This window comes from Euwallacea fornicatus, chromosome 26 (assembly GCF_040115645.1).
Source record: "Euwallacea fornicatus isolate EFF26 chromosome 26, ASM4011564v1, whole genome shotgun sequence".
Lineage (NCBI taxonomy): Eukaryota > Metazoa > Arthropoda > Insecta > Coleoptera > Curculionidae > Euwallacea > Euwallacea fornicatus.
The window spans coordinates 2225153-2251499 of NC_089566.1; the positions used below are offsets into that span (position 1 = coordinate 2225153).

Genomic DNA, 26347 nt, shown 5'->3' on the forward strand with positions numbered 1-26347 from the left:
ATAATGTTTAGCAAAAACAAGAGACTTTCATTGCACCTGGAGTAAAAGCGCCACCCCTGCTAATGTCCATTTAGCAGGCTTATCCTTTGTTTTCAAATTGAAAGTCCAGACGAACGTGGGACCCCGCATTTTAGTCTTATAAACCGGACATTCGTACATATTCCTCAAATCCTGCTTATCCTGAGTAATGGCTCTTACGTTAATTACAGGCATAGACGGGTATAATTCTTTTAGTTTCGAATCCATTATTATACCAGCCTGCACGTCCCAACGTGCACCTTCCATGTGTAAACCGTGAACGTATGCGCCATCTCTTGGAGCACTCCTGAAAACAACAATAATTTTTGGTACTTAGGCACTTGAAATTTTGTGATCCGTTTCAAAGTGTTAATATGTTTCAAAATTGGATATTCAATTTGCGCCAGAAAATCACTGCGCTATTTATTGAGGGCATGAAAATAATGGATATTCTTCCATGTATTAGGACAGGAAAAACATTGGACCAAATTTGTCCAGCTAGGATTTGTCCGCAATGCCCAAAATCCTTAGATACTTTAATGAATATTGAGTTACGTTACGTAAAAAGAACACGCAAATTAACTTCGTTTTATGATGCAGATATCTCTGCCATTAATCTAGCTTGACACTATGGATTCAGAGGATTTCACAAACGCCTAAGGTACAACCACATGTAACAAGATGGTTAATGCAATTATACAGACCAAAGAAAGGCTAATGTGGGTTTCAAGTAATTCGAACATTGAGCACAAGCAAAAGTATGATATTTCTGTCGCATATGAGGACATGACAGTATAGCTATCCAGTAAAACTATTAAAAATAGAGCGTTCAGCTAATGATTGTTGCAGAATAGAACCATTATATCACTTCCAAACCTGGCGAAAATTTAGCCCAATACTGGAAACGGCACAGTACGACTCCTAAAAAAATCCCCTTTGCAATAAAGTGCTAAGAAGTCTGCAGCGAAGAAACTTGGCCACCTCAAGCATATATGTATATATTTAAGAACGCAGTTTTCGCGATAAAGTATATTATATATGTAACTGAAAGATAAGATGGTTGAGTATACAAAGAGATGACGAATATCTCTCATTTTCATGTTTTAATTTAACTTACGTGAATTCATCTTTCTGCTTTTTGGTAACATCGCACTGTAGACACATCTTATCCAAAGGTAACTCATTTCTTCGCGCTGTACTTTGCATTATTGCCGTTAAAAGAGATTGCGGATTGAAGAATCCTCCAAGCCAGACTGAAGCAGGTAACTACAAAAATATTTTCACTTAACTATATATTTATGTATAAATAAAAATCCTCACAACAAAATCTGTAGACCAAGTCTCTAATTCCCTAATCCTTAATAGCAGATCAACGAACCAAGAGTTGAGTCCTAAAAGAGATGGATATGCCCTTTGTGCCCAAATAGGAGGTACTTGGTCCAAAAATATGGCGTTTTCTAAATCCTCCATGTCTGATGTAATTGTCAATTCGCCTTTTAAACCTAATTCCAACTCTTTCAAAGTCTGCTTTATTTTTCCTGTAAGGAGATTCATGCGTTCGCATTCTTGAAACGCCACAATAACGTATGGGGTGCGCTCTTCTACTTTGCCCGTTATTTCTAACATGTTGAAATCTTCTGGGAGTTTTTCCAGCATTTCATCCACCATCTGCTTCACCTATATTAACTAGATTTTAATTTTTCATTCTCATTTCCATGTTATTCCCACCTTTTCTTCTCTGGTAACTGTGGAGCCTCCTGAAACCCCTGCATCCCTCGGCTGCATCTCAAAGACCGTTCTAAATAGCTTATCCGCAGTAGTAGTTAAGAAACCAATTTCTGCGTTAGGATGAAGTCCATACAGATAGGGCGATTCAGATGGTAAAATTTCATCGATGTAGCTATGGTAGCCTTGGTAATCAGTGTTTGGAGGAGCGGGGAAGCCTGGAGCTAACAACAATTCACCATCAACCAAATCTGGCTGCAAAATCTCTTCCAAATACGTATTGCACAATCGTCTGTCCCAATCATCAGTAATGTGGCCACCATACATAATTTCTCCGAAAAGATATCTCAAATCCTCCCAAGGCACTCGGTTGTTTGCTTCTAAATAATTATACAGCACGAAGACACTTATGTTGAGGTCTCCTACATTAAAAGGATACATCTTGTTCCATCCTTGAGGTCCGAACTTCCGTCTTTCGGCCACTACTGCATGGAAATAACATAAAGAGAACAGAATTACTTTGAATTCTGCTTCTTTCCCACACTGTTCCAATGTTTCCTGGTTAAAGTTTGATAAAGCCTTATGAAGATTTGCCTGCATGCCTGTTGGAGGCTCATTTGTAATTTTAATCGATGATTCTAATATCCCCTGTAACGAAACTTTAGATAATAATGCTGCTCTGCAATTAGAAACAAATCACCTGAGGAATTATGTGTCCAGATGGTGAAGAGGCAGGTTCGGCGCTCATGAAAACCCGATAATCTGGATGTGAACCCTCAGCATGCTTTTCCAAATGCTTCTCCAATGCCGGCAGCCATTTTTTTACCAAATGGATGTTCTGAAGTATCACCCAGTGACCATGCTTAGCGGCGATTTCCATTGCTCTTTCCGCCACGTTCTCTTGACCTTGTCCAAGCGAAACGTTGTGGAAATTTTGTTTCTCTAAAGTGAAACCTAAATTCTCTCCCAATTCCTCCACGTCCTTCAAAGGATTTACACCTGGGGATAGAATGAAGAAGATTGGGGTTGAAGGACTAGTTTCTTCATATGACTTGGAGAATTCCATGGTTTTGTTTCCTACATACTTGAGGCCCAACTTTTCCTCTATGAATGCTCTAACATATTAAGTACATTTAGCCACAATTAATGCCTCTTTAGTCTATTTAAAACATGCATACATCATGGCATAAAGCATCCTATCAGGTCTCAATGCCCTCATCATACACAGTCTTTGTAGCGCAGTCTTACTTTTCCATTCTTGGGGAAACTTTTCCCTTTCAGGGCACTCGCATTCGATCAGCTTTTTCCATCTTTTAGGAGAATTTTCAATGTCTCTGTCCAAATTCCTAAATTCGTCTTTAGTAGCGAGACTACAAATGCCGCCCCAACAGATATTAGAGAGAAAATCTACTGGACTGGTCACGTGGGGCTTAATGGGAAATCTTAGCAGGAAATCCAAGTCTTGGGATGATATTTCTTGGTTAGTTAGCAGGATCTACAGTTAAAGCTTTGGTTTGAAAATACTCATTTAAAAATAAGTGAGTTATTGACGATATTTTCCTATGAACTGCCTTTATGAGGCGGTTTTGGTGGATAAAAAAACTATTAAAATTTTTTTAAATATTTCTCAATTCTAAACTTACCTGAAAAGTCATCTGCGACACAAAAATAAGCTTATCGCTTTCAAATAAGCCTCTCGTTGTGTATTGAAACATAGAAAACGAAATACAGTCTATAAGATTATTCACTCTAGCTATAACTGTGTCTGCAGAGTCAGCTTTGGCGATTGCTTTCTGGAAGACCACATTAAAAGCCTGGAAATCCAACATTGAGGTAAGAAACATATTACCATTTACGATAACCCACCTTCAATGAAAACTGATAAATAGGATTAATAGTGTTAAGATCGTTCAAGATGAAGTACAATAAGCTGGCTCTAGATGCGGCAGGTCTGTAGTGCTCCCTCGCTCTATCGATCTCCACGGAAGTTATTTTAGCTTCAGCTACCTTTTGCTCAATATCAGCAGCCGTTCGCTTAGTAGTCTCTAAATTCTCCACCAAAGTTGTATCGCCCAATAGATTGCCTCCAGCGGAAGAAAGCCGGGAAAGTAAGTCGTCTTCCAGGCCCTTCAGCATGATCTTAAAATCGTTTTGCTGTTTAGTCAGATCTGCTTTCAGCTCCTCAAGATCTGGACGTTCTGCTTTAACCACTTCGGCTAGAAGCTGGTCCTCCAGCCCGTCCCTAGTGACTGTGAAATTTATTAACGTGGCCTGGGCCTGCATTTCAGGTTTATAATGAGGATTGGCCAGCTTGGTATGAAGAATCAGTCGGAAATTGGAGTTGTATTCGATCTCTTTGTCGCCAATTTTAATGGCTTTGCCTTTTTTAATCAAATTCCTCCCCAACAGGGGATCCAAAACAGGATCCACAGTTTCCCCAATATTTTCTACTAGCACCGTCGTACCTTCAGTTATAGCTTTTTCTATGATATCTAAATAACCTTTCTGTCCTAGCCTGATAACCTTCAGGTCCTCTCCAAATTTTTGCTTGATCCACTTTATCCCTTGCAACTGCGGATCGATCATCAACGGCCAGCGATCGGAATTAATTAAAATGGTGGCATTTTCTGTAGACATCCGATCGCTTGGTAGACCTTCATTATGCCACATTGCGATTATCGTATCATCAGTAAGCATTGCTAGCACGTCAATTCCTTCGGTAAGCGGTATTTTCGGATCTAAAGTCTTCGTAAATGGAAGCCACATTTTATAAAGTAAGTCGTGTCTGTATTGCTTAGTAAAACATCCGACATATGAGATGAAAGCTGTTGTTAACAAAACATCTCCAGGCATCATTCTTCCGTATTCGACGAAATTATTAACCGTTTCAGCCCATCGCACATTTTCACTTGCTAGGCCGCCCACCAACCGGTTGGCCAAAGCTATTGTCGCATTGGTGGCATCAGCTTCTTGCTGACAAAGGAGCTTCTCAGTCGTAGCTCTCTCAAAATCGGCAGTTAATTTAGCCAACTGCGTCTCCAAAGAGGCCACTTTTCTCTTAATAGCATCCAATTTCTCCTGAGCAGCCGCCAATTCAGCATTTGCCGCAGCCAGAGCTTTCCTTTTAGGTTCGACATCGCAGTAGACTTCGTAGAATTTGATAATGTTAATCACCCAAGCGCACAGCCCAGCTGCAGCTGCACTTTTCGATCTCACGAACTCAGGCTCAAACTCCGAGTCTTTCAAATAAGGCTCTATGGCTTTGATGATTTCGGGATGGATGTTTTCTTTGTCGTAAGTTATTAAAGCATCCAAGAAAGCGTCTACTTTAGCCATTACTATTTTGGCAGCTTTCCAGCTGCGGTCTTTTGGGATTTTCGCCGCTGGAGCTAGCAGGACCATTACTGCAGCTGTGACGTTAGTCACCGCCCCCGGAGGGGAACCGAAGGATTTTAGTTCGGTTAAGTTGGCTTTGTTTAAGGTATTTAGGGCTTCTTGGGCAGCTATTAATGCTGGTTCAGCTTTCAGTAAATCTTCCTCGCAGTCCTTCTGCTTCTTCGTAACTTCCTCAGCGATCATGGCTACTCTTTCTTCCTCTTCATCGGCTAACCTCTTTTCAATTGAAACTTTTTCAGTCTCGATCCCCACAATTTCAATCAAAGCATCGGCCGCCTCATTTTTCTCTTTTAACTCGATTTCTTGTACCGCAAGCTTCTTCTTTAACTCATCGACTTGAGTTGAAGTAGTTTTTAGTTTATCCAGGCCATTTTCCAGTCTTCGTACCTTCAGTGAAAGCTCTATAGACTTCATCCTTAGAAGTTTAGAGTAAAGGTTGATCTGCTCCAAGTAAGATTTTGGGGTGGTATAATTATATCTGCGCTCATTTTGAAGGTATATTTTCGAAGTGCTGTTTACAGAAGTGTGAGCGTATGCCATAAATCTGGCAGCGGACTCTCTTAGATCTTCAGGAAGAACCTCAACTTTCTCTAGAAAGCTTCTGGAAACTGAGATGAGGGCTTCCTGGGGCCACTCGTGGAACCAGTTGATTTGCGTGCAGTTTATAATAGCCGGGAACTTTCTGGATCTCACCCGAAGTGTAGAGCCAACAGGAGAGAAACACAATACAAACTTCAGCTGCTTTCTCACTCGCTCTATAAAGAACTTCCAGCAATTCTCCCGAGTATCTAAGATGCCGGCCCCTTTTACCTCATTCCTCACCCCTGTGATGATGTTCTCGACTTCATCGTCGGGAAACATATCTGCTACTTCGCCTGAGGCCAAAATGTCGTTGATAAGAACCAGAAAGTGCTCGTTGGGGACCTGAGCGTCTGTCATAAGGAACATTATTCCTACGTTCTTCAGACCAGATTTTAGATACAAAGAAGCCAATTCATATTTCAAGTCCAGTACTCCATAACCTTTTTTGAGCTGAATTTGTGATACTTCTAAGGAAGAGATAAAGGCTGCTAATCGGGAAAGTGATTGTTTTCCACTACCACCCACTCCGACTAAAAGAGAGCTGCCTCGTGGGGATTCAAGAATGCGGTTGATCTTGCAGACATGCATCATGGCATCTTCGAAAAGAACTAAGTTCATAGCTGCTACTAGATCATTATAACTGGCCATGGCTTCGCTGAGGAGCTTGATTAGAGTCGACCATTTAGATATTGGCATATATTTTGGTTCCCCGATTCCCCCAGCGAAATGGCAGTAAATATTTGGCTTTTCAAACACCACAGATTCATCTATTTCTTCGAAATTCTTTTTAAAAACGTCTAACTGCAGCTTACTAAATGCATCAATGTCTTTGTCTTCAGTCAGCTTATCCCCGTAAACCCTCTGGCACTCATGGAACCACAGTCTGACCAAATCCGAAGGGTGGTTCAAGCAGTCCATGGAGCTGAACAGTAGACCTTGGAAAACATTGGAAATATCTCTTAAATTGAAGATGTAATGGAACTTTACAGCTGTAGGTAAAAAGACTTGAGTCACTTTGTGGTGAAGCACCATAGTGGCCGTTACAATATTCTCCGAAAGTTTTACCACTGATAAGGGGAATTTATACTCAGAATTGCTCAAATGTTGGCCGAGTATGGCCTGATAAATTGTAGTGAGGGCGTCTACCCCAGGAAAACTTATAGCAAAAACGTAAAAGTGTCTTTGCAATCTAGGGTTGACAGTAAAACTTCCTGCAGTTGGGTTCATACAAGACACGTACTGGCAATTGTGGATGTCCTTCAGACTTAATCTGTTTCGATCATACCAGTGATTGTAGTCCAAATGTTGTCTGATTAGAGTGTGGGGCTGCACTGTACCATAAGCATCAACCTCAGGCATGTTCATATCGTCAATGAAGTAAATCAAAGTTTTGCTTCCTGGAGGTCCATAATTTCTGCCCGCCTTTTTCTCCAAGGGTTTTTCCATGATTTTTTGGAGCATTTCTGAGGTGGTGTAGAAGTTAAAGGGGATATTAGCGATGGCGTAATTTTCGTAAAGAGAAGAGAGTTTTTCGGTTACTAATACGGTTTTACCGCAACCAGCGTTGCCTACTAGCATTACAGGGCGTTTCTTCTCTATTAGCATATCAAGGAAATATCTGACGCGGATGGATTCTGAGGTGTGCACTAAAACTGCCTGAAAATTAGTTGTAGGTAAAAGTATTTGTATTTAAATAGCATATATCTAAATACACTACACACACTCTAAATATGCACATTAGCGCAAGAGACGGATATCTAGGATGGAGGTCTCGTACACAATAATACACATACGAGGGTAGTTCCAGAAGTACCCGACCTGACATAGACAACCTTAAAAAGCCTGTGTATCCAGTATGAGGATACTACGTTGATTTGTGTTTGCTTTGGAGCCGTTTTCAATAAACGCTTTTAGAGATTTTATGAATAAATTGATCATCCATACGTGATTCATTAGTTTCATTTCAAAGCCCGTAGTCCATTCAAAATCAAAACACAGTTAGATTCTATTCTGGCGGAATCGGTATATCTCTGAAACGGTAAGTTTCAGAGATACACAGGGAAATATGAAAATTTTGATTGTTGCCAGATCCCACTGAAATCAACATTGTGATCTAATCGTTCCGAATTTTGGAATCGGCGTTCGGGGGCTCAAAGAGGACCTGTCCAGAATCGGCTGAGAGAACATTGATAATATGTGATACAGAATCAAATTCTCGGCTTAAGGTCCCATTTGACATAAGCAAGTTATTGAGATTTTGAAGACATGTTCCTGCAGCTCTGGAAAAATTTTTGTCAAATCGAAGAGTATCAAAACGTGACTTATTAGGTTCTCTTTGAGTCTTTGTAACACTGATTTTCGTGGTATTTTGGATCTGTCAAAATTTTCAAAATTTCCTTTATAGTTCGGAGAAGGTAAATTTTAGACGTAAGACACCTTAAATAAACTGGCCTTAAAATTTAACGAAACATCCGAAAATGACAAAAAATATATTTATTTAAAATAACGAAGTTAGTGAGTACCTCCGGTATAACCGTAAAGGTAGCTATTTTGAAAATATTTTATTTGGGTTTAAAATGGTCGATTCTAGCCCCAAATCGAATTTCATTGGGATACGGTAGTGAGAGGGTAAAATGTTTTCAATAAACTGGTTGCACGGCCAACCCGGTACAGCGATTCTATCTTTAGTCAGTAACACGCCTACGGCTACTTCTGGGTCTATGTTATCCAGAGTTAGTCTTTAAATGGTGTTTCAGTATGCGAGAGACGTCGCTATGAGAAACGCCCATTCGCTCAGCTACAAATCTCTGCGAATACCCTTCTTCCACTTAAGCCTCTACTCTTGCACGATCAATTCGTGGTATCACTTGCCTACTCATGGTTTTGTCTTGAAATTTAAAATGGTAGTGCCCCATACCACTAAAATAAACCTCGCATTTTCCATCTAAGAAAAAAATATGGTAATAATTGTTTATCGATACGGAAATGGTACCATGTAACCATAAATATAAAAAAATTCTTGTGGCTAATTATTTCAAAGCGAAAAAATTTGGTGATTCATAATTTTTGAAGTTATGTCTCAATCAATTACTTTTGCTCTTTCGGTTGTTTCAAATTTGTATCTATCACCGTTCACGAGATCTTCATGCTGGACATGCTTACATTGAACGCACTGTATACCTGCAAAGGAGTATCCGGATCTAATTCGAATCTCCCGAGTTTTTCAGTCCAAGGCAGAAACTGCTTACTCTCATCGTCAAGGTAGTAATCAAAGACTGTGCCTTGTGAGGGAAACTTCACAGTTTTAAACTCATTCACCCACCACTTTGTGAACTCAACTCTGTAGTCTGTAGCCTAAATTCAACGTTTACTTAAGAAATTGATATTAGAACTAAAACTTACCTGCTCGTGAAACATCGCTGACCCAAATGCCCATACGCAGCAAAAGACAAAGTACATTTCGTACCACTCTCTGGGGCACCCATGTGGAGTGTTGGGTGGCGTTAGCATGCACTCAAGTAGGTGGCAAAGCATTGAAACGTGGGATGTTTCGGGAATGGGAGTAATTTTTTTGAATCTGCTCCTAACGTTTTCAAGGCAGATTGGAATGTATTTGTCGAATAATATGATCAGGTTCGACTTCTCCGCCGCATTTTCTCTGGTCTCAATCCAACTCGTTACAAATCTGGAACGCGTTTTTGTGTAGGCAGATGTATGAAAAAATATTATTAAATAAACCCTTACGGATTCCATCCCAAATCCTGAGGATTGATATATAAAATTCCAGCCCTGGAAACTGTAGCTGGAGTGGCTGTTCTCAAATTGGAAATTTCGAATATCAACCTCATGGTAGGAGTCAAGGGGATTCTCTCGTTACTCGCCAACGTAAGCACTTTATTATCATCCATTACAGTATTTAAAGATTCAATCCACATAGGATCTATATCTCCGTCTAATATAATCCACTTCGGGTTATCCCCGGAAATGTTAGCTTGATCTCGCATCAGAACAGAAAGCAGCCCATCCTTCCACTCTCTTGTAGCCGGGTTGATGATGCCGAAAAGTTCGTCGTTGGTCACAGCTTTTGGATTCAAGTCATTGAATACAGGTTTACGTTTCATGTTAGAGTAAGTACGGAATAAGGTTTTCCACACTTGTGTCTTTCCAGTTCCGGCGTTGCCCACTATGAAAACCGAATGACGCACTTCGAGGAGTTCTTCTAATTGCACCACCTAGTAGAAAGTTTGTCTGTTTCAATATTCGCACTTAAGTTCGGAAAATGATACTTTTTCACACGACACTAGAAATTCTTCTAAACAAGGCCAAAACACACCGATTTAAAGGATGATTTATCAACAGTGGGCCAACCGGAAGCTAGACACTACACGTCGAAGGGTACTGATAGGGGAGAAGGTGTTTGATCTGAAAGTTAATAGTTTCGGATATACAGGGTGTTTCAGTTTTAACGGTTATAAATTTATAGTAGCGTATTGAACGTCCAAAAAGAATGTCAGTTTGCTGTGTAAACCAACGTCCAATAAGGCTTCCTTTAGCAGATACAGGGGGTTTAAATTTAATTTACAAAATGAAAAATATTAAATTTCCTCGAAAAGGGCTGGAAGTTCTTTAACGAAATTTTGAAGGTGCTGACGGCTGTGAATGACGCATATTTTTTGTTGGGAAAAATATTTTTTAGCTGTTTCTTGCTCAAAAGCGCCTACCTTCATGGTAGGGAATATTTTTTCAAAAGAAGTCATACGCTACCAGCTTTTTTGAAAATTAATATTATTTTTGAATTCCCCCTTCAATTCAGGAGAAATAGTCTCTGTTAAGATTTTTTCGTCCCATTTGCCGTTTTCAAGTTAAACAATTAAATAACTTTAATGCACGTCGTAAATTAATAATTAGAGCGCAGTAGTACCAATACTATTGGAAATTTTGAAAAAAAAGGAAAACGACCCACCCCATTCCTTAAAGAGTAAAGATGAGTCGTGAATATTTGTACGTTAAAAGTGGGTATTAATGATGTATCAGTTTATGTAGGTATCAAGTTAACAGTAATATCTAAGCGAACTAGACTTGAAAATTTGCAAATTTTTTTTTTTAAGTCACGAATGAGATACGTTTTGCGATTTCTGCGCTTGGTGATAGAGAATACCACCTATAATCGATTTTACAGAATTTAGAGTAATTTTTTCTTTTACCTTATATGACTTTATGTTTTAATTTGCCGTTTTATCAAATTTAAACATGCTATTGGTTAAATAGATTTTTCTCGAAAAGAGTTCGAGATATCGAAACCCAATAAGATTGCAAAATTAATGTCAAAAGTGATTGCTCTTTTGGATTAATATTCAGATTTTATGTTAGACATACGGGGAAAAAAGCAAAACATATCTTATTCGTCACTTAAAAAAATATGACTTTGCAAAATTTCAGGTGACTAACGCAGATATTTTCATAAAAGCAGAAAAAAAGGTAACAATGAACTATCGAGCAAGACATATTTTCTCCAGTCGTCACCATTTCACGTGTAGTATCTTTTGCTTTTGGTAGCCTCGTTGTGAATGAATCACCCTGTATACTAGAGCTAGACAATGCGCGGCAATAAAATCTAAAATGCATTCAAATATCTTAGATATTTGTTGAAATACTTAACTTAAAATAGACAGAGTCCATCAAAATTGGGCGAAAAAAAATTCAATAAGGCTCAAAAAATATTTTTAAAAATTCATATAACCATAAGCATTCCATTACTGAGGTAAAGGGTGTTAAAGTTCCATTTTCCTACATTAAAAAATAATGCATTAAAATACCTTTAAAATAAAATTATCTTCAGGTTGCAGAAGTAAGTCCATTGCGGCCTGTTTGACTGTCCTCTCAAACTCTGCATCTCTTTTCCTCGGTACCTCGAGAGCGGGAAAAAGGTCGCCAATTAACCCCATGAACACTGGGGTATCGTCGGTTACTATTTTGGGGATATTGAAGTCTCGTAGAGCCCTCATTAAAACTTCTTCCTCTGGGCGTCCGGGGTCGCCTCTCTAATCAACGAAAAAATATATATATACATAGGTGTCCATTTAACAGCCCCTCGGACTTTCCTAAATAAATTAATTATCGGGATGTACATGAGGCTAATGAAGATCAATTTTGAAATTAGAAAAAACAATTCAATTTTTTTATATTATAGAAGTGTTAGGTACCTTTAAAGAACCTGCAACCACTAAAACAGATTTAATGGCCCTTAAACCCCAATCATAATGATCCTGTTTAGACAAAAGTTCCTTGCACAAAGTGTAGAGTGTGATGAATTTCCTTGCCAGAATTTTGGCCTCTTGGAACCCTTCAGCAACCAACATAATTTCACAAATCAGTTCAAAATCTGGAACCACCATAGCACATGGCCTAGAAGATTGCAAGTCAATTTTGAATCCATCGTCATAGTGACTCGTATGAACCTAAACAAGGCCTTAAGGTTTTCTGGCAACTCAGTTCTGCCCGCATATCCCGGATTCATTGTGATGAAAATTCCAACTGTAGGAACCAAGTTGATCATATCTCCCATGAAATCAAAGGTGATTTTCTTGTTTTTAATTGCGTCTAAAACGGATTTAACTTGAACTGCTACTACTGAGAGAACTTCCACAGAAATCCTGTTGAACTCATCGAAACAACCCCAAGCTCCCGTTTGAGCAAGGCCTTTATAAATGTTTCCGCAAGATTTATAATCCATTTGTTCTGAGCAATTGAATACATAAACCATTATACCCAATGCCCTTCCCAAGTCCTTCGTGGTTTCAGTTTTCCCAGTTCCTGCAGGACCAGCAGGACCCCCACCCATTATCAGGTGCAGGGACTGAAATCGAACTTCTTCAATCTAATTTAATTTTTCATTAATTATTGAAACTTTACTTGAGTTAAAGTAATGTAGCATCGATCTGTGAGAGGTGTAATCACCAATCTTGGAGTATTCCCCAGATACTCGTAACAGTAAGTAAACTGTGCGTCGCAAATATTGGCATAACAATGCTTGTTCTCTTCGCACCACCTGTGTCTCAACTGAGAGACCCATTGAAAGGCCAAAGCGGTTTCTACTTTGCTCTGTATAAGCTTACTAACAACATCCCTCGAGTGGACGTCTATGGTACAAATCGTCATGATCTTTTGTCTATTTTGCTTGGTGAGATCTCCCAGGAGGAGGGAAATTAAAGTGCTCAACTGAGAGACCTGCTTCTTGTAGTAGTCTCTCAGAGCATTATCATAGCCCTCCTCTAGCCTGGTGAACGCGTTGTTCACCTCGGTGGTCCACCATATTTGGGTACCGCACAAAGAGACCTGTGCAGGAAAGTCGAAGAGCCACTGGTCTCTGGGTTTCTCTTCATACAAAAACACACCCTCTCCGATATTATATCTAATCGTGGCTCGCATTGATGACTGGATTTTATTCAGCCACACTTCTACCTATAGAAGAATACTTTATGATGCTTCCCAATTCTACCACAAAATACTTACTGCTCCAAGACAATCAGTTGCTTCATGAAATCGAACATACTCCCCATCTTTGGCATGCATTCCAAATATTACATTAGTCAACCCCTCGTCAGTTAATTCAAAATCAAGACTGGCAATTGAGTCGAAAAGCTTAGTTAAGTGTTTGGCCACTTGTTTCGGTTGATTGCCATTAGAGAGAATGTCCAAAAGATCAGCTGAAGATACAAAATAGAACCTTGGAAAAGCCAGTCGTTTAGTCTCTAAATACACCGCTAAAGCCTTTTCACATAATGTAAGGTTTTTCTGTAATTCTTCCAGCATCTCAGGAAGACCAGCTTTATTGGTTGAATCCACCACATTACGAACTTTGGCCATATCCTTCATAAGCTCCTTAAAGTCCCGGTCTACACAGTCAAATCGGCAAGAATCTTCAGGGAGTTGATTTCGAATATCTTCAGAACTCATAAAAATCGATTCGAGATGCATCCAAGTTCTCTGAACTTCAAACCACACAGTAATAACTTGATCTGCCAAACTCAACTTTGTCTGCCAGCTGGAGACCTCGTCTAAGAAATGAGCTATGAATTTCGAGGTGATAAGATTCTGAAGTTGCACTTGGTTCTCTTCTAACGTTTCTATGAGCTCTTCACTGGCTTTGAGCAAAGTGCATCCAGTACGAGAGTGAATTTCATGGTCAAACTCCATACCGGACCAAGTGGAGTTTAGGTCTCTTAAGATTTTTTCCATAGCCATTTCTTTAACGGCTTTGTCTACGATGTTTTTCACCTCTTCCTCGCACTCATGGAGATTTAGTTTGAGGAGGTCTGCGAGGGTTGTGTTGTAGTCCATGATGATTTTGGTCTAAAAACGTTGTTAGAGAGTGAAGGAATTTGGTCATTTTTATTGTAAAGTGTTATGAAAATAAAATGATGTATAATGCTTCCAGGGCGTTACACATCAATTTTTGTCAAAAAAGTGCTTTTACCCGCTAATAATATTTATAAAAAACGCGTTTTGTAGATTTTTTTTTATATATAGAAAGCCCTGCTTATTATTCTTTGAACACTAGTTTTCGAGATATTGACGATCAAAGATGAGAAAAGTTCTAAAAACGGGAAAGAGTATATTTTTAGAGAAATTAATAAATCTTGTACACAGTTTTTCCATTAAATCAAATAACCTCAAATCTGGACCAACTGCAGATTAGCTATCTCATATCCATGAATCTGGAAAATTCAGTTTGTCCACGGGTTAATTTAGGATCACTTTAAAGATATCATTAAAGAAAATTTACAGGTGACCCTCAGGTACAGAAAACTAAAGGAGATATGTTAAAGCGGAATACCTGATGCTAAGAACCACAGAAATTTCTCAGTTCTTCCCACCGTTTGGTAATTCTCACTTTAGAGAAAACTGCTTTAAATAAGATATGTTAAGAGTATTTCGACAATTTAAAAAATGAATTAAAACGTGGCATCTAATAAAAAAAATAATAATTTTTTGTGTATTTTGGAAACACAAAAAGCGTGTGAAAATCTCTACCGACTCGGATAAACGGTTTACGAGATATTACAAGCAGACTATGCCCATTTAGAACATGACTCAGGTTCCATATCGTGCAATTCAAAATATATTATACAGCGTCAGTCATGAGGAACTGTGAAATCTTTTACCATGGAACAAGATTACTAAGATAAATACCGAATGAGCATTAAAAAGTTGCTTTCATTTATTGTTGTTTTCATAGAGGGAGTTTTACATGATTTTTCAAAAAATAGCTTTGACTCAGTAACATCGTTCCACGGCAGAAATATGCATAATTCCTTACGACTCACCCGGTATAATTGTAAATCTACAGTAATTCAAATTGCAAAGTTCTTCTAATTCTCATACAGCACATGCTTGATGATAAAAACCTTCTCCTACTAATTCCCCCGTACTTACTTTAAACTCTTGATCAATAGCCGCAAGATTCTGCAATAAATTCAAGCGAAAATTGTTATTTACAGCCCCTATTTACACTATGTACAACCAGCTAGACACTCCCCATCGAAAGTTGCTTACCTTAGTCGAAACCATGAGTTGATCCCAATGCCTCTCCCTTATAGCAGGGTTCTGAAGCTCCCCAACCGCTTTAAGAGAGGTTAAAGTATTTTTTACTGTAGCCTCCAATCCAGTATAGGTGTTCCAACCCCGCATTTCCTTGTCTAACATGCGAATCTCTTTTGCAAATTTCTTACATTCAATATCCATGTTTTCCACGTCGATTTTCCTCCAGGGGGTGGTTTTCCAGTCGTTAACGCAAGAATGGACAATTGTCGCGTAGTCCCAAAGTTGCTATTAAAATTTTGTTTGTTTCACCTAAAAATGCTATTTTTGGAGTGAAAAGGATACCTTGAGCAGTTTCAGATCTCTTCGGCATTGCTTCAGAACCTTAAAATCGGGAACGTTAACTTCAAAAAGAGATCCAGACTCATTTATAGATTTCATTTCCTGTTCCAACTTCTCCATGTCTCTGTCCACTTTATCAATCATCTCATAAGGATGTGAGCACAGATATTTGAAAAAGTGATATCGCTTGAAAACTTCCCTATAAATGGTGATTTTACTGTCAAATTCTTGAATTTTCTTTCTGATGCAGGTGACTTCTGCGGCCTGCATTGGGGCTAATTGCTGCTTAACCGTAATAGCAATCTTCTTGGTATTGTTCCACTGCTCGGGCAATTCCTGCAGATAAACGTTTACTTCCTCGGGAATGTCCTGGTCGTAGAATTTAAGCAATTCTATAGTTTCTCTTAAAGGGGTGAACATTTCATCAGTAGTTGCCTGTCGTTCTTTTACATGCAACAAAAACCCCATCACGTTAACTAGAGCTTGATAATCCCCCTCGTGAACTGTTTGCTGCAAACCTTCATCAGCAGATCGAATGAATTGCCCTAAATCACACAAACTGTTCGTAACAGTTTTTACTAAGTGTTGTTTGAACATGTCCCCCCATTTGCGAATGGTGTTCAGCAAAGCTTGCTTGAAGGGTTTAATTTCCAACTGGAACCATTCATTGAAAACCTCTTTTTCTTGGATATGCTCGATCTCCGCAAATAATGTCTCATAATTATCAATTTGCTCTCTGAAGGTCTCCATCTTGGGAGGAGTTAACTTTGGACTCTGCGGATCCTTCATCAACACCAAATCTAATTCGTCATTAGTCAGTGGTCTACCATAATCCAGAATTTGCCCCAAATACTCATCTCTGTCATCCAACCACAAATACGAATACACTTGAAAACCATTACTGAATTCGAATGCTTCTTCCAAGACTTTATCTACGTTAATTAAAATATCTGCTTTAATATCTGAGATATCCTGGTTCTCATCAATTTCATGTTTGTAAGACTTAGTAGTCTTCAGCGAGAGTCTGGGAACTATACAAGAGGTCTCCATGATGTCGCTAATCAAGGTGTTGATTAAAGCATGGAACCCTTCAGGATCTTTAGGGTCTAGAGATGGGACGAAAACAATGTTAGGTTCTTCTAAGAGGAGATGGGCTTCAAAGAGAGGGGCTAGTTTATTTGTGTGATCCATGTGCTCGTTGATGTAGCCCAGACTGAAATGTGGTTTAATGAGACGATTTTTTGAAAATATATAAGAATTATTAAATAAGTGATTTATTGTTTTATTTGTTGCTAAGAACAATTGTTACAGTTGTACAAGTATAGTAGAACGGTTTTGGGCAAAAAGGGCCCAATTATTTCACGATATTTGTTTTGCCTGAGCGAAGGCCTTTCTGAGGGCTTCCCAACAAGTTGTCCCAATTAAAATTAGCAGTCCACGAAATCTCCGATTTTCTCCAAATGTGGGAAAAATGCAAAAATATACATATAAATTTTAAGTCGAAAGAGGGAGCAAATTTTATCATCGTTTTGCAGTAATTTCTGCATCCCCCTAGCGCAAACAGCCACCCCTTCAAGAACTTTAAGCGGCAAGAGGGGCCGAACGGCACATCATTTTGAACCCGCCTCGATTCTCTATGAAACTATGCTTTTTTTCAAGTTAGAGCGGTTGATTCTTCGAAATGATGAAATCATTGCAGGCCCATTGAGATTTTCAACATTGTTAATCCGGTACACTCTCGTTCGAATTGCAAACAATTTTTTTTGGTAAGAACGGATTAGGGAATGTTACCTTGTCTGCGCTAATGTTCGAAATTTTCGAACTCCCTAGATTCTTTTTGAACGAATTTTGAAAGAAGGCGATTTTGGTTCTTTGAAAATGCAGCGGTGTAACATATTTTTCACAAAAAATAATCAGGGTCGTGGCCTTGGGGGCGCCGCTGCTTGCATTTAAATATTCGTTTTTTTTCTTAAAAGATGCGTTTCTACACCCAACTTGCGCCCACCAAGTTTGATAAAAATATTTAATGCAGGTCCGGACTTATCAAAAAAAAAAAAAATTAACACCCTGTATTTCAGACAGAAAGCGAAAGCGGACCTAGGTTCATATAAGCTTTTTTTCTCAAAATCACTTATAGAGTCACCCCTTAAATTTATGACGCACTATTTTGAAACGCCCTGTATATGTCGGGTCGGGCACTTCTGGGACCGTCTTCGTACACCACCCGCACCCCTACAAAAGCTTCGAGAACGAATCGTCGCAGGATGCCGTTTGATCCCGCCATAAAGATTGCAAAACTTTAGAAAAACTCTTTAAAATTGCTTGTACTCGCTTGTACTATTGTATAAAAGTTTTGTTGTGGACATTTGAGCAATACATTCGCTAAATAATTTTTTTAAATTTTTTTAATCACTTTTCTTTCCTCTCACAGTCACCCAGGCAGCGTTCCGATAAACCAATCGCAAAAACGCGAAAGAAACAACACGATCGTATAGAGAATGGAAGCAGCTTCAAAACGATACGTCACTCGGCCCCTCTTGCCATTTAAAGTTCTTGAAGGGGTGGGGCTGGGCGCTAGAGGGATGCAGCAATTACTGTGAAACGAAGATAAAAGTTGGTCTGCCCTCAAGTTAAAATTGAAAAATGTTTGCATTTTTTCCACATTCGGACGTAATCGCAGATTTCATGAGATAGAAATTTTAGTCGGGGCCCTCTGCGTGTGAGTCTACATCCGATGAAAAATCTCGATTTTCGAGATATAACGCAATGGAAACAGTTCCTTCGCTCAAAGCTTATTTCGCATTTTTCCCCATATTTATTTTTCGAGATTTTCGGCAATTAAAATTTTAAATTCGCATTTTTTTCCTGCCTCAGATCTCGGTATTGTCTCTCTTGTGACCAACCTGCAGCCTTACCTGCAACCTACTGACTGATACAGATAATTGAAAACAATTTTATCGACAAAATCAACATAGTTAATCCATTCCATTTTATCTGTTTGCGTAGTCATGTCAAACAGCTCCATATTGATATTCAGCAAGTTCATAATAGTCTTGTAAGCCCCACTAATTTCGCCATGGCGCCTGGATATGCGTTCCGCTTTATCGTCGACGCTCAAAAACCCTTCTTTCTTGTCATCCTTCCTTTCGAATAAGGGTCTCCGAGCGAAGGGCATCAAAGCTGCTTTGATACCATTTAAATTCTCTTGGCACTTGACTAATTTATCCTGCAGCTTCTTAACGAGCTTATAGAGATCTGTGATGTAGCTCCAGAGATCTGGAATTATTCGTTAGGAAGGAAACGAACCAAATATCACCTCTAACCTTCGGTGTTCCAACACAGCCGGGTTTGCCCTAACAAAATTCTCTTATCAATCTCCGATATTTCACTCTTTATCAATTCAAACTCCACAGTTTTTGTCGTCCTGCGTATTTTATTGTACCAAGCAATGCTAGTACTCAAATTGGCAATATATTTCCTAAATATCTCGTTCTTTTCGGCCAACTTAAGGGCTGCATCCGGTATATCTGGCACTTCCATTAGATTCATGTAGTGCACCTCTCTCAAAATTGCTGATAAATATGGATCGAAGTTTAAACGAACCTCCTTCGACTTCGGGTTTTGAGTGAGGAGGCTCAATTTCAAGCTCTTTTCGATTTGGGAAGGCAGCCCTTTAGCCCAGTTTGATAATGCGTCTTGGGCTATGTCGCCGAGTTGTTTTAGTATTGACTCAAGCTTGTTCATTACATCCTGATATTTAGGGTATCCATCCATGCTAATGTTAATAAAAGGTTAGTACCGTTGACGTGGAAGGTGTCTCGCATAAGAGGAAAAGTATAAAAATAAAAATATTATGTGTTCCAAATGCCAAAAAGGCACTGCGAAGTTTGATAATTATATCGAAAACGGCAGCATTTTGCCGCGTGTGGCTTTTCCATAACAGAGGAAAGTGGATTTTGTTCGAAAATTTGGTTTTTGGACATTTTCTGCAGTTTTTCGCCAAATTTTCGATTCAAACGAAGAAACTCGTAGCGAAACGTGCAGTGAAAGTCGAGTACATCGACGGCGAGGGGATGGAGTAAAGAGGCCCGTTATATCCGGCCGTCGTTACATCAAGACTTTTATTTTTTCATAATTAAAAAAACATCAAAAAAACACAAACATTTGTTTAAACAAATGAAAACTCTGGATAAAAGATAAATAATAAAACGTAAATAATTTAATATAACTTCTAACTTATTTATAGTTACGTATGAATAGTAAAAACGCATTATTCATTCAAATATTATATAGTTTTTGTTTGCTTTTTGTAAGTCAAAATAAATCAATTAAATTTTTTTCTTTATCAAACTAATTTCATTCAAAAGCCTTTTGTCTCTGGAATAACTGTGTAGCGCAAAACTGGCGAGGGTTGTAGAGTCCCGAGGGCTGTGGTGTTTTATAATTTACGGCGGCTTGAAACCTTGACCATCCTCAGTCTTCATCGCTTTCATTTTGGATTTCTTGAATGGTGAGCGCTTCGTCTGCAACTTGCTCCTCAGATGAAGCACCGTTTGTTTCGAAGTCAAAATCAACTTTCACTAAATCGTCTGACGATATGAAGTTTTTTTATGTCACAACAGGACGCTTTTTATCTTCTTTTTTAAAATAATTGTTAGTCCTTGTTTCCATCTCAGCTAAGGGAAAATCGTCCATCTTTCCAAAGTCGTCGGCCACTGGTAAGAGTCGCAAACCTGCGTATCTAAAACAATTCGCGATTGCTTGGGGTGGTGCTCTGTTTCGTGCTTTAGAAGTGATTCATATTACACCCAATAAATTAATGATCATTCTCTATTTCGCTGATTGTTTTCGATGATGTTCGTTAGTTGGAGCTTTCTGAAATGAGCTGTTATTCATCTTGTGATTCTCTGGTCGACCGACTGAAGAACTGATGTGGTATTCCGTGGGAGATACTCAACGTTATTAATATTCTCTAACTTTGACATTTTTGGGTGCTCTGGCCAATTGTCTACCAGGAGCAATTTTTTTTCCTTTTTTTATTTAATTCAGTGCCCCAGTTTTGATTTTTTTAATAAATAGGTCCGACGTCATTCAGACTTTTTTCATTGGACATGTAGCATACAGGCAACGACTTAACATTCTTGAAACGAAACGTTTCTCCACTCATCCGGTTCCCATATCACAAGTTCTTGAGGCCACGCTGGTCGAGCCGCGCAATTCACACGGGTTAGAGGTTAGGATCTCCAAGGGCTTCTGGAGACTAAATTACCTCCCCTTAAGCCCCTGTAAACGGTGTTTCTTCAAACGATTAGTTATGAGGCTCGTGTGGATGATTAATTGACTGGGCTACAGTTATGGTATCATTTCTTGGAGATTCTAATTGGGGACAACGGTCCATGCTAGGAATTGTCACCCTTGATCGACAAAAAAAGTTTTTCTCGTACCCTGCCAGTTTGTCGATAATGGGTTCAGAGACGATAACGGGTTCAGAAGCGATAGCGCTCTGGGTGGTTCCCATGACATCGGCAGCAATAACTTGGTCAGCTTCAGGCATTCCTACAGCTCGTAACACTTCATTTTCACTTAAATGTTGTTTAGGTATCTTTAAAATAATGAAAACTAAAACGATTGAAAAACACTGATCGATCGGCACCTAACAAAACAGCTGCAATAACATATTTTCATATGCTAAAGTTAATGTTGTTTTACCATGTAGTATAAAAAAAAAATTAGTACAGGATCGTTTACAAATACCTCCCATTTCCATGTTTACCATTAATAAACAATGCAGATATAATGCACTGCATGTACAACTAATAATAAATTTTATTAATAAAACTCTTTAATGTCCTTAGATTTTGAGCATGTGAACATGTCCCATGGCGTCGTTATACCCGGCTAGCAAATCGTTAAAAATGTCTTTTTTTGCGGACGTTTTAACAATGGTATAAATGCAAATCCAACGTTCAAATTTCCATCGCTTTATGCGACTTGTCATTAATCGCGACCTTCACTGTATTTGCTTTTTCTTCAATTTCGGAAAATGTAAAGCAGATAAACACAATTAATTGAGACACCCTGTACAAATGTGACACTAAAGCTTACTGATGCTGAACTCCTTGGAATCTGTTTTTGATTGCTTGAATCCGTTCTTCTAAATTCCGAGTCCATCTTAAGGCCCCAGTGACTGGGGGAGCGTAATTATCCACGATAAATTCGCCGTGTGTTCTTTTATGTGTAATTTGCTCTTCGAACGACCACTGGAATGATTTCTTCGACACATTAATTTCTACTTCAAGTTCTCAACATACCTCTATCATCTTAACCTCAGCTTCAAGCATGTCGACCAACAAAATGAATTTCTTACTGAACTCCTCCTTAATAAAAGGCCTTTCCAAGAGATATCCCGCTATATTGATCAACTTAAAGATGGCTTCCAAGTTGGAGCAATCTTCGAAAGCTTGACACAAAATGGCGGACAACTTCATGTCCATTTCGAATATTCGCTGTTTAAATTGCTGGAAGTCTTCCTCGAACGATGTCTCGTCTGGATCTAAGGCATCGTAAGATTTTCCTGCAAAAGTGGTATAGCATTGCTGAAATTCTGCATAAACCGCAGAAACTCTGGCACTGAGAAGTCTCCCCTTGAGGCCTCCTATTTCCACTTTTTCTAGCTTGCTGAATTCCATTACGGTGGTGAAAAACCACTGGATGGTTTGTAGCCTTTCTGTGAAGGCTGCAAGTCGTTGGAAGACCATGCTCGTGTCGAAATTCCATGGTTTTGGTTCTCTGTCTTTAAAAAACCTGGGCAAATTCAGCTTATAGATTTTGAACAGGCTCACAAACTGTTTCAAGGTTCTAATGCAAAGGCCTACTCTTGGCGTGGCTTCTTCAATGTCGCTGTGGAAGAGGGTGGTTGGGTCTAAAAACTTCTTCGCCTAAAATTTTATCACTGAGCTTCACGGTATTTCGGAGCGTATTAGGCGAAATTTGACACATGGTGTCCGTTTCTAAGCCTCAACCATGGAAATTTTGAATACCACGAAAGATACGAAGTTGATCCAATTAGGGCAAAGTTGTGCAATTTCGAATTCAACAATATGCCATTTTACAATTTGCAAAGCTCAAATTGTTTCGGAAGTGCGGGGAAGAAACTTTAGCTTTGGAAAAAAAATGTTTTCTTTAGCTTATGGTAGGATGGGGCAAAGCCGGCCTAGCACACATTTTAACCATGAGAGCTTTAAATGGGACTGTATAAAATTATGGTAATGTAAATTCGAAGCTTACATGGACAAGCATAAATTCGCATCCATAGATGAGTGTATTGTCAAGTATAGGTGTTGATAATATAGCCGGTAAAAAAAAATCGTTTTTACGAGTTTCAAAAATGGTGGGGTAAATGTTATTTGACCGATCCAACCAATACCGAAAGATATCTGTTGTACGACCAATTTGGTAAAGTTCGATGCCCTACCCTACCAAAATGAAATGAATTGGTTGAGGACTGCTGTTGTCCAGAAAACTGCCCTGCTTATTCTTAATTTTTCCTCTTCTACAACGTTCTACATATCTTTCCAAAATTTCAATTTTCATCGAATATTTCCGAAAGTCATCGAAATTTTTCAATTTTTGCAACAGCACGTTCTTCGATTCGAAGTTAGCTGACCTCGCATGGTTGCCGAGATCCTCACGGTTGAGCTCCAGAAACGGCCATCCCATATAAATGTCTTAGTTTGCAATATTGCAAATTTCGACCTTTGAGCTCACGTAAGCGATGTAACACAAATTCACTCGACGTAAATCAGATACGGGGTGTCGCAAAAAAACGGGCGAATCTGTGACTCAGCTATTCGTGAACGGATTTAGATGAACTAAAAACCAAACGAAATGATATTTTTCAAACTATTGAACAGCGTCAAAGTTGATTTTTTTAACTCATCTTCGGCTTCAGGTGTCAAATTCGGGATTTCGAACAGAACTCTGTTATTTTTTTGTCAATTTTTTGATACAAAATGTTTTCTGAATTTATTGATGTATGACAAGTTAATCTAAAAAAAAAATTATTGAAAAACGTGAAGAAATTTATTCCTTTGAACACTGATAGATTGGTTTGATTGTTACAAATAAGATTTTCTTCTGCGTTTAACAACGTATTTATCGAACTTAGATAATTGCACCAATAACGGCACTAATAACCATTTTTATTGCACTAAAGAACTAATTTACAATTTACAATAATCACACTCACAGCATAAGTGCTCGCAGAAAATTATGAGGAGGGATGATGTGGCTTTAATAATTAAGGGCGGCTTTATATCGTCCCTTCTCGCCGAGTATCATATGGGCGCCACTTGTGCATGGCGCCAGGCGTCTTTGCACAAGACGAGACAATGTGATGAGATAGAATGAAATGCAGATGATCAGAGAATAATGCAGATGGCCCTACGACGACACGGATGATTACGTCACTCGTGCCGTTCAAATTGTTCAATTTTTTTCAGTTAGAAATTTGTTTAAACATTTACTTGTCGCACCTCATTCAATTCAGAAAAATATTTTCTATAAAAAAACGTAAAAAAATGCGGAGTTCTATTTGATTAAAAATTCTGAAGCTGATACCTGTAAGTTAGCAGCCTGAAAAATATCGTGATATCTCCTTTTTAATTGATCAAAATCCATTCATGAATAACTGAATTACAGCCTCTTCCGCTATTTTGAGGCACCCTGTATAAAGCAATTACCTCTGAAATAAGAAGGTTGCATATCTGCTTTAATAGACTTATAAGCTTCACTTGATCGTAACACTCGCATGTGGCCCAAATGAGGCAAACGACATGCATGACAGGAGCCAGAAGGGGAAGAACTTCGCTAAAATCTATCTCCTCCAAGAGAGTAACGTGCCTTTTTAATGGGGTGAGGTGTAAGTAGATATCTTTAGCCTGTGCTAATGCAACTACGATATTCTTGAACAAGTTCTTAAAACAGGAATAATAGGCGCTGTTGGTTATTTCGAGGATCGTCCCCATGCTCTTCACTCGAGACTCCCTTAGCTGTTCGTAAACATACTGCAGGTTCCTTAGACGTTGGCACCAAAATTCAATTTCTTTAACAGTAAATTTCCTGCCTTTCAAGAATAGAAAATCTTACACACATACCCATAGATGGCACAGCATTTACGACTTTATCGGAGGAATCGTTTGCCAGGACATCATTGATTTGAGAAGCCCATTTCATCACTACACCCTCAATCCCACTTTTTAGATACAGATCGCAAATCTCCCCCTCACTATCTATTAGGGCCTTTTCCACCTCACTTACCCTTTCTACACCCACTGGCATAGGAAGAACAGTCTGACCGTTTACTTGTCCTTTGACTTGATACACCGTACTTCTTAGACTGTGCACATGTTTGTGTACGTCCTTCGCTATTACCCCTGGCCACTGTTCGTGGTTTCGAGGGTTTGACAAAAGGGGAACTAAGATCTGAAAGCGAAATTTTGTTAGCTTATACAGTGTGTAACATTCGACCTGGAAAACCGAAATATCTCGAAAACTAGACATCCCATAAAGAAATGGTTAGTATCAAGTAATCACTCTGAAGGGAGCATGTATTGATGCTGAAGCTGATCGCTCTCTACCCCCGTGTGAGCGGGGTGGGGCTTACCTGTTCGATTTCAAATGGCAATCTCCATTAAAAAAAATCTATAATACTAAAATGGAGCAAATAAACAATATTGGAAACAGATAAAACATCTACTTTCAAACATTGTGTTGTTCATACTGCTTCACGATGTAGTACATGACCGTAGAAGAGAAAATCGAAATGGTTCTGGGTATGGAGAAACTGGTAGGCATTTGGATGGTTCTATCAATCTCGACGCTTAGCGTTTTCCTGAAGGACCACTGACCCGGACGCCTTTCTCTCGTGTCATTAAAAAAATTCTTAATGAACGAATTGTAAATCAGAAGAAAAGAACTCGCCCAGCCACTGTGTGTGGAAGAAGCGATCAAATTGCAGTGCTCGGAGCTGTGACTTTTAATCCGTAAGAGATCGCAAAAGGGATATCAGGATTACCAGCAATTTCTCATATGAGTGTGTGAAGATGGAGCAAGTTTCATCCTCATTACACCTGTTTACACCAAGAGCTCCACCAAGTAGATTTTCAACATCGTTCGGAATTTTGCGAGTGGGCATTTGAACAGTTAGAACGAAATCCCATTTTTTTCTGTTTTGTATTATTTTCTGACGAGTCATCATTTACAAATCACGATACAGTTAATAGACATAACATGCATTAATGGAATGTTGAAAATCCGTATTGGCTTCGACAAGTTCAGCACCAGAGTCCTTGGACTGTCAATATATGGTGTGGAATCATTAGTAGTAAACTTACCGGCCCCCACATAATTGAAGACCACTTGGTTGGTAAACTGTACCGGAATGTTTTAGAAAATAAACTGCTCATGTCACTTCAGGATTTAAATTTGGAAGTGCGTCAGGACATGTTCAGCAAATTGTCCAGCTCACTATTTTGCGGTGGCATGGAGAGTTGCAATGGTAACTTTAACGTTTGATGGATTAGCAGATCTGGTCCGGTGAATTGGCCTGCTAGATCTTCAGATTTTACTCCACGGGATTTTTTTGTCATGGGAATATCTCGAAGATCGGGTTCATCACACGCGATTACATTATCACACACGATCAGATAACGATACGTGAGGATACGACTTTGTGAATTATAAA

General features: G+C 39.0%; 1 protein-coding gene across 1 annotated transcript; it reads right to left on the reverse strand.

Annotated features, from left to right (window-relative positions):
• Position 1: 1 nt before the first annotated feature.
• On the reverse strand, positions 2 to 25061 carry Dhc93AB (Dynein heavy chain at 93AB). Its single transcript, XM_066296694.1, has 25 exons — positions 24759 to 25061; positions 24345 to 24706; positions 21915 to 22541; positions 21709 to 21863; positions 18927 to 19378; positions 18519 to 18879; positions 15607 to 16816; positions 15277 to 15549; positions 15157 to 15186; positions 13234 to 14073; positions 12634 to 13182; positions 12180 to 12577; positions 11925 to 12126; positions 11538 to 11762; positions 9466 to 9953; positions 9124 to 9406; positions 8902 to 9075; positions 3610 to 7377; positions 3387 to 3557; positions 2922 to 3238; positions 2444 to 2858; positions 1747 to 2391; positions 1339 to 1695; positions 1136 to 1284; positions 2 to 325 (listed from the first exon to the last, which is right to left on the reverse strand). Exons 1-25 carry the CDS (start codon positions 24940 to 24942, stop codon positions 28 to 30), a joined length of 12933 nt encoding a protein of 4310 aa, XP_066152791.1. The 5' UTR covers positions 24943 to 25061; the 3' UTR covers positions 2 to 27.
• Between the last annotated feature and the right edge of the window lie 1286 nt (positions 25062 to 26347).